At 38.3% G+C, this 14,996-nt stretch overlaps 2 protein-coding genes across 2 annotated transcripts; both read right to left on the minus strand.

Moving 5' to 3' along the window:
- Positions 1-3,543: 3,543 nt before the first annotated feature.
- LOC115982094 lies at positions 3,544-5,476 on the minus strand. The gene is made up of 3 exons (XM_031104612.1): positions 5,039-5,476; positions 4,557-4,643; positions 3,544-3,944 (listed from the first exon to the last, which is right to left on the minus strand). The coding sequence occupies exons 1-3, from the start codon at positions 5,207-5,209 to the stop codon at positions 3,825-3,827; spliced, it is 378 nt and encodes a 125-aa protein (XP_030960472.1). The 5' UTR covers positions 5,210-5,476; the 3' UTR covers positions 3,544-3,824.
- Positions 5,477-6,217: 741 nt separating this feature from the next.
- On the minus strand, positions 6,218-9,058 carry LOC115980261 (putative disease resistance protein RGA3). Its single transcript, XM_031102534.1, has one exon. It carries the CDS (start codon positions 9,056-9,058, stop codon positions 6,218-6,220), a length of 2,841 nt encoding a protein of 946 aa, XP_030958394.1.
- Positions 9,059-14,996: the final 5,938 nt, after the last annotated feature.

Consider the following 14,996-nt stretch of genomic DNA (forward strand, 5'->3'; position numbering starts at 1 on the left):
CTCTTGCACTTCCATAAGCTCCACTCTGTACAAGTCTGCCTGAGACCAAAGATCTTTGTGGGAGGGTGCAGTGTTGTTGAAAACCAGTTTATTTCTGCATTTCCATATCATCTAGCAAGCTATGCAGAGAGTATCAAAAACTGGTGAAAGTAAATTCTTAATTGCAGCATCCATTGCATCAATGAGCTTTATGTGAGGAGGAAATCTGTAATCCCTCAAGTGTGAAGATTGCAGTCAAACGGCTTGGGCAAAGGAGCATTCCAGGAACAAATGAGTACAAGTCTCAGCTTCCTCAGTACAAAGAACACAAGAAAAGGAATTCAATACCTTTCTATCAAAGAGTTTGGTTGTGTAGGCAAACTGTCATGATATGCTCTCCAAATAAATGTTTTGACCTTAGGTGGAACCTGGGCGGACCAGATACCATCCCAAAAAGAGTGAGTCGAGATGGATTGGATGAGGAAGCTTGATTTTCCTTTAAATCCCTTTCCAATTTTGTTTGTAAGAGATACGCACTATGAATTGTAAAAGTAACCGATCTATTTCTAGTCCAAATTAAGGAGTCATCTACTTTGCATGGTGAGTTGGCCTTGATGACAATTGGACTTCCTCCAAAACAGTTTAGTAATTATGAACATATGTTATGCCAATATGATCATGCATTCAGGATTTGGAAATCCTTTTTATTTAAAATATAGAGAGTATTTTACTGTTAAATCGAGAATATATGATCTTCTCGATTTAACAATGCATATAGTTCCACATCACATGATACACCTTTAGATTTTATTTAATCAAAACCCTGAAATGACACAATTACAAATAGAGAGCATAAAAATATGTGTGTTTAAAATTTTTCTATTTACATGAAAAGATCCTATTCCTCCCTAGGTCTGTTAGGTACTATCTTCTATAAATATTACTATGTTGTAACATTTTTTGTGGAAAGTGGAAACAGAAAGTTTGCTAATAAGTCTTGATCAAGTTTCGAGGAGTCTTGATCGTGTTATAAAGGAGAAATGAAATAGGGTTTCAATCAAAATCTTTTTTGCTTTGTCTTTGAATTTATTGGGCTTGCTGGACTTAATTTGATGCATCATCAACGTAATTAAATTCATAGTAAGACTTGGTTTGATTGGGGATGGAAAAATGGAAGAATAGAAAAGATATTGTTTTTTTTTTTTAATGCATATTTGATTGTGGGTAGAAAAGAGTAAAAAATGGAGAACTCTTTTATTTAAAAAGAAAAATAAGAAGATAGCAAATGTAGATGTTATAAATTTACTCTTATGCCCTTAGTATATAATTTTTTTAATAAATATTTTAAAGTATTTAAAAAAATTGAAAAAAAAAAAAACCTAAAAATTAAAAGTTTAAAAAAGGGAAAAAAAAAGAAAAAGAAAAAGAAAATAAAGCAACGAAAAAGGAGGGAGGAGATGGCAGATAGGTAATTTCTCATCAAACCCTTGAGCCTCACAAAAATCATTCCCCTCCTCAAATCAAACACACAAATCCCTTCTATTTTCTCCTTCCCACAAATCACCCCAACCAATCACTATCTTTAGGTTAAAGACAATTTGCATATTTTTAATTGAACTAACTTGTAGTTTTATTTTTTATTTTTTATATTACCCTAATTATGGTAAAGACACACACACATATATAAAAGGACTTCCGTCCAATACTTATGTACACTGATAAAGGCTCGTGTCAGTTTTAAGGTTGCCTTTTAGTTTAAAAAATAGCAATATCTTTCCTTATGTCTTTGTAATGAACAGTTTACATTAAAGGAAACATCTTTGGATTTCTTTGGATTTTTTTTTTCATCACTCATCACTTCTCACTCAAATTCGTTCACTTATGACTCATCACTTAAAATACCCCACTCCGTTTGGCACCATCACTCACTTGTCATCACTCGATATTTTTCAACTGTTTGTGGGCCCTATACCTGTCACTTGGTCAAAGCAAAGCTGTTTTGTGGACCCCACCATTTTCTCTTTTCTCATTTCCCTTCCTTCACCCTTGTTACTCTCCGAAAACAGAAACCCGAACCCAGCTTCAACCACAATAACAAAAATAGCAACAACAACAACAACAACAAAACAAACCCTAACCCAGCTTCAACCACAATAACAAAAACAACAACAACAACAACAACAACAACAACAACAACAACAACAAACCCGAACCCAGCTTCAACCAAAATAACAAAAATAGCAACAACAACAACAACAAAATGCAGCCAATCAGACGGCTAATTCCACCTCCACCTCAGCCGGCGATGACGACAAGCTGATATAGAACCAATACGGCGACAATGAGCGGATAAGCACCGTGATGTGGCGGATCAGATCTGAAAGGTGGCGGATGAGGACCCGGCCCACTGCAAGATCTTCGTCCACGGTCTCGGTTGGGACACCACGCCGAAACCCCAACTGCCGTGTTCAAGGAATGGGTATTTTGTAACCCATTCATGTGGGTATTTTGAAACCCCAAATCCAAATCCAAATCCAAACCCATCCTTACCCAGTCATGGAGTCCAGCTTCAGACCAAAAAGTTTTGTAATGAAGAACACAAAAAAAAAAAAAAAAAAAAAAAAAAAAAAAACTGCAGAACTGAGACAAAAAAAAAAAAAAAAAAAAGCTTACAACGAAAGAAAAAAAAATTCGTGATGAGATAGAGGAAAAGAGATGGTCTGAAGGATGGGCTGTGTTAATGGCAAATGGGTATGGAGAGAAGAGAGTGGCTTGGGAAAGAGAAGAGGAAGAGGGGGGGGGGGGGGGAAGAGATGGTCTGAAGGGTGAGACAAGACACAATAAATGGGGGCCACCATGTCAATATATTTACAGAAATGCCATTGAAAACAGCTAAAATGTGTTTTCGGTTTCTATAAATCATCACTCAAAAATCAGAGAATCGAGTGATGGAAACAAAAACTGGAAATAGAGTTATTGAAATCCAAACAAGCTTTTAGGTCATGAGTCCCATCATTTTTGAGTTATGAGTTATAGAAACAGAATTATGAGTTATGGAAACTAGAAATCTAAACACCCCCTTATTCCCCACCCTACACACAATACATTGAAGTACAAGCCAATTACCTTAATTTAAAGGAAGATGGGATTTGTTTTCAATCTATTAAAACCAAAACTTGGAATATTTGATAGATTTTTTTGTCTAAAATCTCAAAAATTAGTTAAAAGGTATGTATGTACCTGTATAGATTTCTTGTACTCCTTAAACAATCAAAACCCCATGCAAAAGGGATGCCACGTAATAGATTGGACCAAAAAACCAAAAAACATATTACCCTTTGAGAATAGTAAATACATGTAACATTCCTTATTTTCACACCATATTCGAATACAATCATCACCTGTATCAAAGGTTTAAACCCAAACAATATGAACCTTTTAGAATAGTAAATACATAGGGAAGAAAAGAACTAGGATTTGAGAGCTTGTGGAATAATATGCCAGTGGATATGAATGAATTGTATATTTTCACATTATTTCTCCTCCAAGTGAATTCCATCCATGTTGGGACTATCAACAAGCGATTGTGCTAACCAATTTTAAATGTACATTTTGAAAACTCAAGTCAAGTCCCCTTAGTTAAAAACTTCAATGAAAGAACTTCTACAGAGTTAACTTCCAAAATAAATTTCTAGCTACTTTTGTTTGCATCTTAAAGCATCGTCAAGATTTATTCCATTAATATAGGATGTCAACATTAATGAGGTATGTTTAGAAATAATATAAAAAAAGGCTCACTTTGTCATGCCTGCAATGAATATTCCACCATTTCTCTCATCTGACATCTATAAGACCAACCCTGTGCAATAACATCCCCTGATACTTATGAAGTTCAGACTCCCTTGCACACTAGTTTTTGGCGACCATGCTTCAAATCCATCTGGTGCCATAAGGGTTCCATCAATCTTCTCATTATCAAGCCAAAAAGCGAGTTTCATCTCAAAATCAACCAACAGGCTTAAAGAAAAAAAAAATTAAGCTTGTAAGTATACTAATACACAACCAGAAGGATGAGGATGAGATGGGATTTGCAGGGCCCCTTGAAAATTGTACTTTGTAGTTTGTACCATGAATGAATGAATATTTGGGTGGAACAAGCATTGCAAGCCTTCTGTCTTGGTAAGCACTACTTCAAGCATTCTTGAATGCTTTGGTGTCATAAATAACACCATCCCCAACAGCAAGAGAAGTACATTGAAAAGAAATAATGCAGGGATTCAGGTGCCTTTGCTAATTATAATTTTTTGTATTTCCCAGTCAAAAGCTGTAGGGAACTACTCAGAGGAGTTAATCTGATGCTCTACTGAAAAATCTCAATATTCTTACCATTAACACTTCAATCTACTGCTTTATTTTAAAGCCAAAGGCAGAACAAATAAATCAATTAATAAAAGAGTAATATTTTGGCATCCAAAAGGTATCATACACAGCATTTGAGAGATATGGGTTACTGCATGTGCTCCAAAATCAACATCAAGATGAATAAGAAAAAGAAAATGACAGGGAAAATGAATTACCTGCTCAAAACCAAGCATAAGATTTGCCCACTCTATATCCCTAGTAATCAACAAATTGGACCTAGCAAGAAGGAGTGCAACCTGGGCCTAAATAAATCACAAAATACCAAGTGAAACATTATCCATATGTTACAGACAGTGGGTGAAAAAGATTAACTTTGAACATTAAGATTTTGAAAAAAACTTCTTTCTCAAAAAAAAAAAAGATTTTGAAAAAAACTTCAAGGCAACCTCAACCTTTCTCATGCTTTTTCCCCCTTTGTTCTTACAGGGATTTCTCTAAGCTAATTTCTTACTTCACACATACACAGCCAGTATTTCAATTTTCACAAAAATAGCAACAGTAAAACAGCTGATGTATTTGTTAAAGATAATGACAGATGGAGCTACTGAACAATCATAGCACAACAACTTAAATCATAATAAATCTACAGATTAATTCTAAAAATAACAAATTGACGGAAACACTAAACCCAACTCACCTCCTCTGGAGATTTTGGCTCCAGAAAAGCTGAGTCAGATTGGCTCAGAGGTGGTTCATTCAAAACTGGTTTGCCCTTGTCCAAAAAATTATGTCCTGCAAAGAGGTGCCCCTGAATACCATCTTCCATATTGATGTTGGTTTTCATATGCTGTACCAGAAAATTTTCCATACTTAACCAAGTTCCACCATGTAGCTTAAATCTCCAAACAAGATTTCTTGCCAGGACCAACTTTTCTTGAAAACCTGTAGCTGTACCCCACAAACCATCTTGTGACAATGATCTTGCTGGAAATGTCCCACTTTGAGATTGCAAGTACTGAAGGACTTGAACTTTCTCAGGGGTAAAAGCACCATTTTGATTTTGATTTGTAGTATGATACAATGATTCACTCCTTCCAACAGTTTTTATTGGTGCTGGCAAGGCAACAACAACCCTTTGTCCAATTCATCAAATAGAACTGTCACAGTGCCTGCAGAAATTCAATTTGCTAACTACTAAAACTCCATTTGTTGCAGGAGGAAGAAGGGAAAAACACAGATTTTTTTTAATATAAGGAATAAATAAACAAGATACATACCAGCTCAAAAAAATCTGGTGAAGATTTGATTTAAAGTTGTCAAGGATCCCACCTACACATTTCACAGTTTTCTCACATTAATGAGTCTGAAAATGGGGAGGGCACTAAGTGAATTAGCAACATTGTAATAAAAAAATATTTGCAGTTATGCGCAATGAATCGGTTGTTGAAGAACAAAAAAATGGAGAGAGAGAGAGAGAGATTTACAAAGTAAAGAAAATGAGCAAGACCCATGTAAAAATTACACCGCAAATGTAATAGAAAGAGGTAGGCATTTGAGTTGTTTACTTTTAAACGCAAATGAGTGAAATTTGGTGACACATTCAAAATTCCAATCTTTTTTCTTTTTTTTTTAATCATTTCTCAAAATTTATTGAACCCATCAAGCAATTTTGAATACATCACAAGATAACTGAATCTAAGCAACAACAATAAACCGTGCTAATTCAAATTTTATGAGAATATGTTAAATTCATCAATCTAGGTTGTTAGTAATTTATTTTCCGAGGGAATTTTTACCAGAAAAATGAGAATATTTTATCAATAGAATTTGTTTGTAAAATAAATGAAACGTAAGGAGATGGAAGAAGAAGAATGAGTTACCCAAACTTAGGGAAATAAGAATGTTCTTCAAGATTGATGATTGGGATGTGAGAAATGTTGGGCCAGTCCTCTCCTGTCTCTCTTTGGCAACGTTCCTTGATAATTGGAGAGGCAGTGATCTCCAATTCCTTCAATGGAATTGTACGCAGGAAGTCCGGCATTGACTTCAACTTTCCGCAGCCTTGAATTATCAACTCTTGAAGACATGGCATTATAGTAATACAGTCTTCGTCTTCTTTACCTCCAACCCCAATCCATTCTTCCCACTCCTCCAACCACCCAAACGTGAGATATTTCAAATTTGGGAATACTATTATGTCTTCATTCTTATTTTCAGATTCTATTCCCAAAAATTCAACACCTACTTTTTTCAAACTACACACATTCCATATAGTTAATGATTCGAGGAACGGAAATTTCCCCAAATGAGGCAAACTCATTAACTTTGAGGCCCCACGGATAGAAACTATTTTCAATTTGGTCAAGGACATCAACCACTTTGGAGACATTGTACTGCCCTGGTACCAACGAATGTGTAACCGCTCCAAGTCTGGAGGTAGCTCTAAGGCATTTAAAACTAATACATCCCTCTCCATTCTTCTATCATTGGGGTCGAAGGCATTCGGAGCCCAATTCATAATCATAACTTCTCTATTATTCCCTTTCCTGAAAGATAGTAACATTTCACGAAGGTGTATCTTCTTCTTAAGTTGTGCATTCTCAACCTCACTTACATTTACTATGTTCCCCAACCCACATATTTGAAAACTCCCTTGCAGGTGGTTCAAATTTTTTAATTCTTCGAGTTTACATCCTTCGCTATCCTCATCACTTATGTTGAAACATTTTAATGTTCTAAGAGAAATCAATCTTCCAAACCCTCTTGGAATCACTAACTCATATCCAATAAGATGTCTTAAGTTAATTAATTTACCTATCCCTTGCGGTAATTTTGTGAACACAAAATGAGAAGACTGAGTAATCTTCAAATATTGTAAATTGCATAGATTACAAATGGTTTCAGGCAATACCTCATTCCACAGAAACAAATCGAGATACCTTAAATGTATTAAATTTTCCAGTATATGCAGAAGTTCCATTCTATACTCCAAAGTTAATACCCGTAAAAGTCTAAAATTCTGGAATAAATTGGATATGTTATAACCACTTTGATTAAAAAAGATAAGGGTGCGTAGATTTTTGGCATTATCAATGGACAAAGGAAATCGGGATTTTTTTAAAATTTCTAATCTCAAATGGCGAGTATTATTATAATCTAATTCTGACTCTATGTCACTACTGATTATAAAGCATTCATTCTTAGTAATTGACTGTGCAAAGTCATGCACTATATCATGCATTTTGTACCTTATGTCAATAAATTCCCAGGATTCTTGGAAGAAAGAGCGAATGACTAAATTTTCAAAGTATTCTCTTGCCATGATTTCCTTCTCCATATTGCCCTTTGACTCGACAAATCCATGTGCTATCCACATAGATACCAACTCATCAACATTAAAGACATGATCTTTCGGAAAGACAGCACAATATGAGAAACATCGTTTCAGTGGGGAGGACAAATCATAATAACTTAGTAACAATGACGCAAAAAGACCTCTTTCAACATCTTCTAATTCCCACAAATTGCTATCCAAAACGTTCTTCCATTCTTCTCTACTTTTCTTTAAGTGCATGAGACTCCCTAGAGTCTTTGCAGCAAGGGGCAAGCCTTTGCACTTCTTTGATATTTGCCTTCCCAGGTCTTCTAGTTGCTCACATTGCTTAGGATCCTTATCAGAAAATGCTATTTTACTAAACACTGACCAACAGTCTTCCTCAGACAATTCCTCCAACTTGATCGTATTTTCACTTTCCATCATTTTCGCAACTTTGTCTTTACGTGTGGTGACTAGAATTCTACTATTTTCAGAACCACAATTTTTTAGTGCATCTCTAAATGGCATCCACATTGCATGGTCTTCAGTCCACACATCATCAAACACAGGAAAAAACCTCTTTCCCCCAAATAATTCACAAATTTTTTCCAATAGACTCTGCAATTCAGTAATTTTGGGGTCACCACCTGCAAGAGCTTCAATGATTGCTTTGGCAACCCTACATTGATCAAAAGGTTTAGAAACACAAACCCAAATTCTTTTTTCAAACTGATCTTTCACCTCATGATGATTGAAGGCTAGTTGGGCAAGTGTCGTTTTTCCAATACCACCCATGCCCACCAAAGAGATGACACGGGGGAGTTTTTCTTTTTCAGTGCCCTTGCCCAATAGGATGCTCACTAGATCATCCTTAACCTTATCACGGCCAAGAATATCAGGCACATCAACATAAGAAGTAGTTTTTGGTCTCTCAGCTACTTCTTCAATGGCCCGACTCAATTCAAACCCATACACCTCCCTCTCTTTGTTAATCTCATCTAATTTTTCGTTAAGTTCTTTTATCTTATGAGCAATATCACGATGCTGAAAAATATTAGGAACTGAGATGAGGGACCATACCTTCCTCTTCTTAGTAGTGCTAGTTTCAGCGTTTTCATCTTCTTTTTGTTGTTTCTCAATCTCTTCTTTGATCATGGCAGTGTTCCACTCATCCAACAAGTCGTCCATCTCGTAGGATACGCCTTTGAGCTTATCTAACCAAAGCTTCACAGCTTCCTCCTTCAGCTGCCTCTTCTCAGCATCGTTGAGCACTGCCTGGATGGTACGGAATTTGGTTTCAAGCTTTTGGACTTCTTGTTTAACAGTTGCAGTCAAGGTGAACTCTGAAGAAATGAAAGGACCAAGCTGCTCCACAATAGCAGAAAGTAAAGCACGAGCCATAGATTGGAAATGGGAAATTTGCTGGATATCACAAGAGAAGAAGAGTCTGTGAAAGAGTAGGTAGATAATGAACTGATTGATGATATTCAGGAGAAACCAAATATCAAATTCAAAAGCAGGGCCCGCTCTGGTCAATCAATGAAGTCTATCAGTTCACACTGGAATCCATCCACTGTGTAATCTCAAAAGCATAGCCACCCACAAGGCACAAAGTGTAGCGTCGATCACGAAGAAAGAGTTATATAGGAACATTTGAACACAATATCTTCTTGGTTCTTGTATTTTTGTCATTTTTTACTTAGGTTTTCATATATTTTGACCACCTATTTCGGCCCCTAAATTTTGAAAATCATTTTCAATTAATCACAACCATTGTCTTATTAAAGAAAATTGCTTATGTGACACATAGAATGCACAGTTGGCATGTTAGACACTAACATTATCATTAAAATAATAATTAAAAAAATATTTGGCATTTAAAAAATGCCACTCAACTTCCAAGTTATAAAATATTAAAATTTATTATTATTTTAGAAAAAAAAAAACTTTTAATTTACTATGGTTAAGGCGAGTAGAACTAAAATCTAATTTCCAATATAAATTTTTGTGTTGAGAGAGATTGTTTAGTGTATGACCATATGTATAATGTGGGAAACTTGTTTAAAAAAAATTGAAGTCTTGAATTGTTATGGAAAATTGATCATTCATGGTGATTTAGCACAGTTCTAACAATTTTTTTTAGAAAGATTTTAGAATTTCAATTAGGTTGAATTTATATTGACCCACATCATACGTTGTCTTATGGTCCGTTTGGTTGGAAGGATTTTAGGGAGGATGGAAAATAAATGCGAGAAATATGGTGAGAAAACGGTTTTTTTTTTTGGATGTTTAGTTGGAGAGATTTTGGGAAGGAAAACTAGTGAGGCCAAAATGTTTTCTCCACTAGCTCACCAAAATGTTTTCTCCCCAAGTTGGAAAGAAAATCAAGGAGAAAATGTTTGAACTAAAGCACCCATGTGTTGCAAGGTGCTGGGTTTTATTGGTTTCTTCTTGGCACTTTTTTCTTCTTCTTTTTCTCCATTTTGTCCTTTTCTTCTTGGTTGTGTTTCATTTGTTTCAGTTTTGTTTTTTTGGTTCATCTAGTTCTTTCTTTTCCTTTTTTTTTTTTTAAAAAAAATTTAGAAAAGGCATGAAAGTAAGTTTAAACAAATTACACTTTTTATCTCTCCACTTTTTCACTCTCAAACCAAACACTGTGAGAGAAAATTAAAAAAATTTCTATCCTCTCACTTTTTCAATCCTCCAACTAAACGGACCCTTAGTGATGGCCTAATTGGCTTAGCCTAAGAGCTGGCCCTATCCAAGCAAACTGCAGATTTAATTTAATAATTGTTTCAATAGAAGCATAAAACTAACATTCAAACTAAAATTTGGGTTCTTTCTCTTGTAAGGCGCCTCAAGCAATGGCCTAATTGACTAAGCCAAAGCCAAAGCTTGCAATTTGGGACAACAAGTTCTATAGAATGAACAAGGAAAAGATTATAATCAAATTTCAAGTAACATAGACACAAGGCAAACACCATTTCTTGAAAGAAACTTCTTTTTCATCATCAATAAATTTCCTATCCAATAGATGTTGTGTGTGCATTGCACCGCGTGGGTCCAGCCCACACTTTGTCTTAGTTCATTAAATGAGCTTGTTGAAAAATTGCCAAGAAGTCAGCAAAGCAAATTGAACTTGCTGGAGAAGCTTTCCAATGAGAAGAATTGAAGTCATCTTTATGTACAAAAGTCAAGACTAGTTGGCTTGCATTTATTGTGACTTTATGTGAAGAGTGGGGAAGGAAGAAAAGAAGAAAAAAGATGAAGAAATAAAAGGAAAGGCGGAAAGGCCATTCGGCCACTGGGTGTAGAAGAAAAAGAGTGAAGAGAAGTCCTAGTGAGTGAGACTAACAGTGCAATCTTGGAGAATTGTGTGAGTGAAAGCAAGCAAAGAAAAGAGAAAAATATAGAGAGCAAGAGAAAATTGTGAGATACACTGAGAAAGAGAGCAGTGAGTGAAAAGAAAAAAAAGTTTTTTTTTTTTTTTCAAGTTGCATCTCTAAGTATTGTAATCTCTATTTATTATAGTGAAATTATTCGGAGTTTGTCCGTGGTTTTCCCTTTCAAGGAGAAAGGGTTTCTAAAACTTAAACACACAAAGTTTCTCTTGTCCTAGGGTTGCGCTGCGCGCTCTCTAGTCACTCGTAGAATTTGCGTCCCTTTCTCAGTAAAGGTTGTCCTGTTCCCTCCATTGACTATGTTCAGTGGTAGGGCTTCCGTGGGTAGTTCTATACTGTCCCATTCTCCTCTCCCTCTGTTCGTCTCCTTTCCTTTCTGTTTTGCCTTGCAATGGAGGAAGTGGAGAGTATGTGGCAGAGGCTGTCTCTCTCTACAGAGGAGGAGGCTGGCCTTGAAGTCCCAAGCCTTCCCGGAGTGTCGAAGTCTCTGCTAGCTGGTAAATTCCTGTCTCACCGTATTATCAATAAGGAGGCAGTGCTAAGGACTTTTAAGCAGCTTTGGCGCACTCGAAAACCCTTTCACATATACGATATGGGAGAGAATAAAATGATCTTTGAGTTTGAAACAGATACTGATTTGGAAAGGGTCCTGGAGTATGAACCCTGGACTTACGACAAACATTTGGTAATTTTTCAAAGGGTTGATAAGGCATCCACGGTTGCGTCCCTAGCCTTTAACGAGTGCACTTTCTGGGCCCAGATTCACGACCTCCCCATTAAGAGTATGACGCCGGAGCTGGGTATGAGTTTAGGTAATTCCATTGGGAAAGTTGTGTGTGTGACTGAGCCTAACGCGGATGGGGTTATTGGTCGTTTTCTTCCTGTCCGTGTCACTCTCGACGTTACCAAACCCTTGAGTAGGGGGAGGAAACTTAAGGAAAATGGTGTAGTGGTGGGGTGGGCATCTTTCCGTTACGAGAGGCTTCCCAACTTTTGCTATTGGTGTGGCTGCCTGCTACATGAAGACAGGGAGTGTGTGGTCCGGCTACAGAACAAAAGTAAGCTGACCATGGGAAAGCAGCAATTCGGTCCATGGCTACGAGCTGAGCTGGATCGTCCGGCCCGAAAAGTGTCGGCCTCCTCTGGTGTTTTTGCTCAAGCCGGCGTCCTGTCATCGAGGCCTGTCACGGAAATCCCATCTCCTTGCCCTTCTCCCAATGCATCCGTGGGTAGGTCTACCCAAGAAGCTGCCAAGCCACCAGTTGAGTCAGCGCATAAGCTGGATGTGGATGCCTCAGACTTAGCTACTGAAAAGTTTGAAAAGACTTTGCATGAGATTGACACTGAGTTGGGCTGGAATCCAGATGGTATGGATGCTTCCTTGGAGTGTATTTCTCGAGATAAGTGTGACTTGAAAGAGGCTAATCCCGTGGATGGGCTCAAGAACTTGTCCAAGCGTGGCTCAATCCCCTCTAAAGTGGATATTGGGCTTTCTTTCAAGGCTGAGAATGGGCCGATAGAGACAAAGGAACCCCTGCGCCCCCACGTCGCCTTAACTAGCAAATCCAGGTCCCCCCTTGTAGACATTACGAACAGATCTGGCCCAAGCAGAGTTAGTAAGGTACTAGCCCAAGCTAGGCGCCCCAAAGTAACCCGTAAGCCCATTCCTACACCATCTGATGATGTTTTGCTGAAATTCATTAGAAAGCGCCCAAGTTTAGAAGCCTCAGATCCGCAACCCTCTAAACGCAGAACCATTCTTTCACATGAAGTTTCTTCACCTGTTAGTACATCGGCGGTGGCTGCATCCCAGCCATGCCGGCAGCTATGAATTGCATCAGCTGGAACTGCCGCGGGCTTGGGATCCAGCGGCGAGTTCAAGAGCTTTCCGATATTGTGAAGGTGAAAGGTCCCAACCTCATCTTCTTGATGGAAACAAAAAAGAAGAGCTCGTACTTGGAGAAGATAAGATGTCGTCTGAAGTTTGACAACCTGTTTGTGGTTCCTCGAAGGCACCTAAGTGGAGGTCTTGCTCTTTTATGGAAGAACGAGTTAGACCTGCACATTCAAACCTTCTCTCCGCACCACATCGATGCAGTGATAAACCCAAGGATTGATGACGCCTGGCGGTTTACGGGATTCTACGGAGCCCCGGAGACTGTCAACCGGGAAGATTCTTGGTCCCTGCTTCGTTACCTTAGTACTCAGTTGGATTTGCCGTGGGTCTGTATCGGCGATTTCAATGAAATTACGCGATTGGAGGAGAAAAGTGGGGGAGCTATCAGGCCTGAGAAACAAATGTAGGAATTCCGTGATTTCCTTGATTTTTGTGGGTTTAAAGACCTTGGCTTCACTGGTCTTCCTTTTACTTGGAGTAATCGTTGTTATGATGGTCCGCTGGTTTGGGTTCGTTTGGATAGAGCTGTCGCCTCGGCTGATTGGTTGATCCAATTCCCCTCAATTCGCCTTCACCACCTGACTGGCTTCTCTTCAGATCATAAACCCATTTGGCTTTGCTCAGAGAGTATTCACAGTAGATTCCACCGCCCTCAGAAGCCTTTCCGCTTCGAGTCTATGTGGCTAAAGGACGAGCGTTGCGAAGGTGTGGTGCATTCAGCGTGGGACAAACCTTCCACGAGTGATCCTATGGGAAAGGTCCTGGAAAAGGTTAGTAACTGCCAAACTCAGCTGGTTTCATGGAATAAACATGTTTTTGGTAATGTTAGATTAGCCTTAACTCGTAATAGGAAGCTATTGGCTAAGGCTGAAGCCAAAGCCTTATCAGGGTGTGGAATAGGTCAGGTGAAAATCCTGCAGGATGAGATAAATAAATTGATGGATATGGAAAGGTGCATGTGGAACCAGAGGTCAAAATCAGATTGGCTTAGGGACGGAGACCAGAATTCTAAGTATTTTCACTGTCGAGCTACTGATAGGAATAAGAGGAATTTTATTGGGGGTTTAGAGGACCAGTATGGTAATTGGGTTAATGATGAAAATAGGATTGGCGACTTGGTTGTCAATTTTTACTCAAATCTTTTTACCTCTGCCAACCCGACCTTGTTTGATGAAGTGTTACATGGTGTAAATCCTCGGGTTTCCCAAGAGATGAATGACAAACTGCTCCAACCCTTTCATGCTTCTGAAGTCCAGATTGCTCTCAAGCAAATGGAAGCTAACACGGCCCCTGGTCCTGATGGCCTTCCCCCCATCTTTTACAAACAGTTTTGGGCAAAAATTGGTGATGAAGTCTCTTCTGCAGTTTTGGCAGTGCTTAACTCAGGTATTATCCCTCCAAACCTCAACCACACTTTTATTACACTTATCCCTAAAATTCAAAGTCCGAGAAGGGTCACGGACTTTAGGCCCATTAGTTTGAGTAATGTGTTGTATAAGCTTATTGCTAAAGTGCTCGCTAATCGTCTAAAAAAGTTTCTGCCTGAGTTAATTTCAGAAACCCAAAGTGCCTTCATGTCAGGGAGACTTATCATTGACAACATTCTAATCGCTCATGAGACTCTTCATTACCTGAAGACTAAGAGAACAGGGAAGATGGGGCTGATGGCGGTGAAGCTTGACATGAGTAAAGCTTACGACCGCGTTGAGTGGGTTTTTCTTGAGAAAATCATGGACAAAATGGGTTTCAGTCAAGAATGGATAGCGCTAATTTCCATGTGCATCAGATCTGTCTCTTATTCAATCTTACTAAATGGGCAACCACACGGTTTCATTGTGCCAGAAAGGGGCCTTCGTCAAGGTGACCCATTGTCCCCGTATCTATTTCTATTGGTGACAGAAGGGCTGCATGGGCTCTTGAAGAATGTTGAAGCTGAAGGTAGCATTAGAGGGGTCTCTCTTTGTCAATCAGGCCCACGGATTTCGCATCTTCTTTTTGCTGACGACAGTCTCATTTTCTGTAGAGCCTCTATTTCAGAATG

This window comes from Quercus lobata, chromosome 3 (genome assembly GCF_001633185.2).
Source record: "Quercus lobata isolate SW786 chromosome 3, ValleyOak3.0 Primary Assembly, whole genome shotgun sequence".
NCBI lineage: Eukaryota > Viridiplantae > Streptophyta > Magnoliopsida > Fagales > Fagaceae > Quercus > Quercus lobata.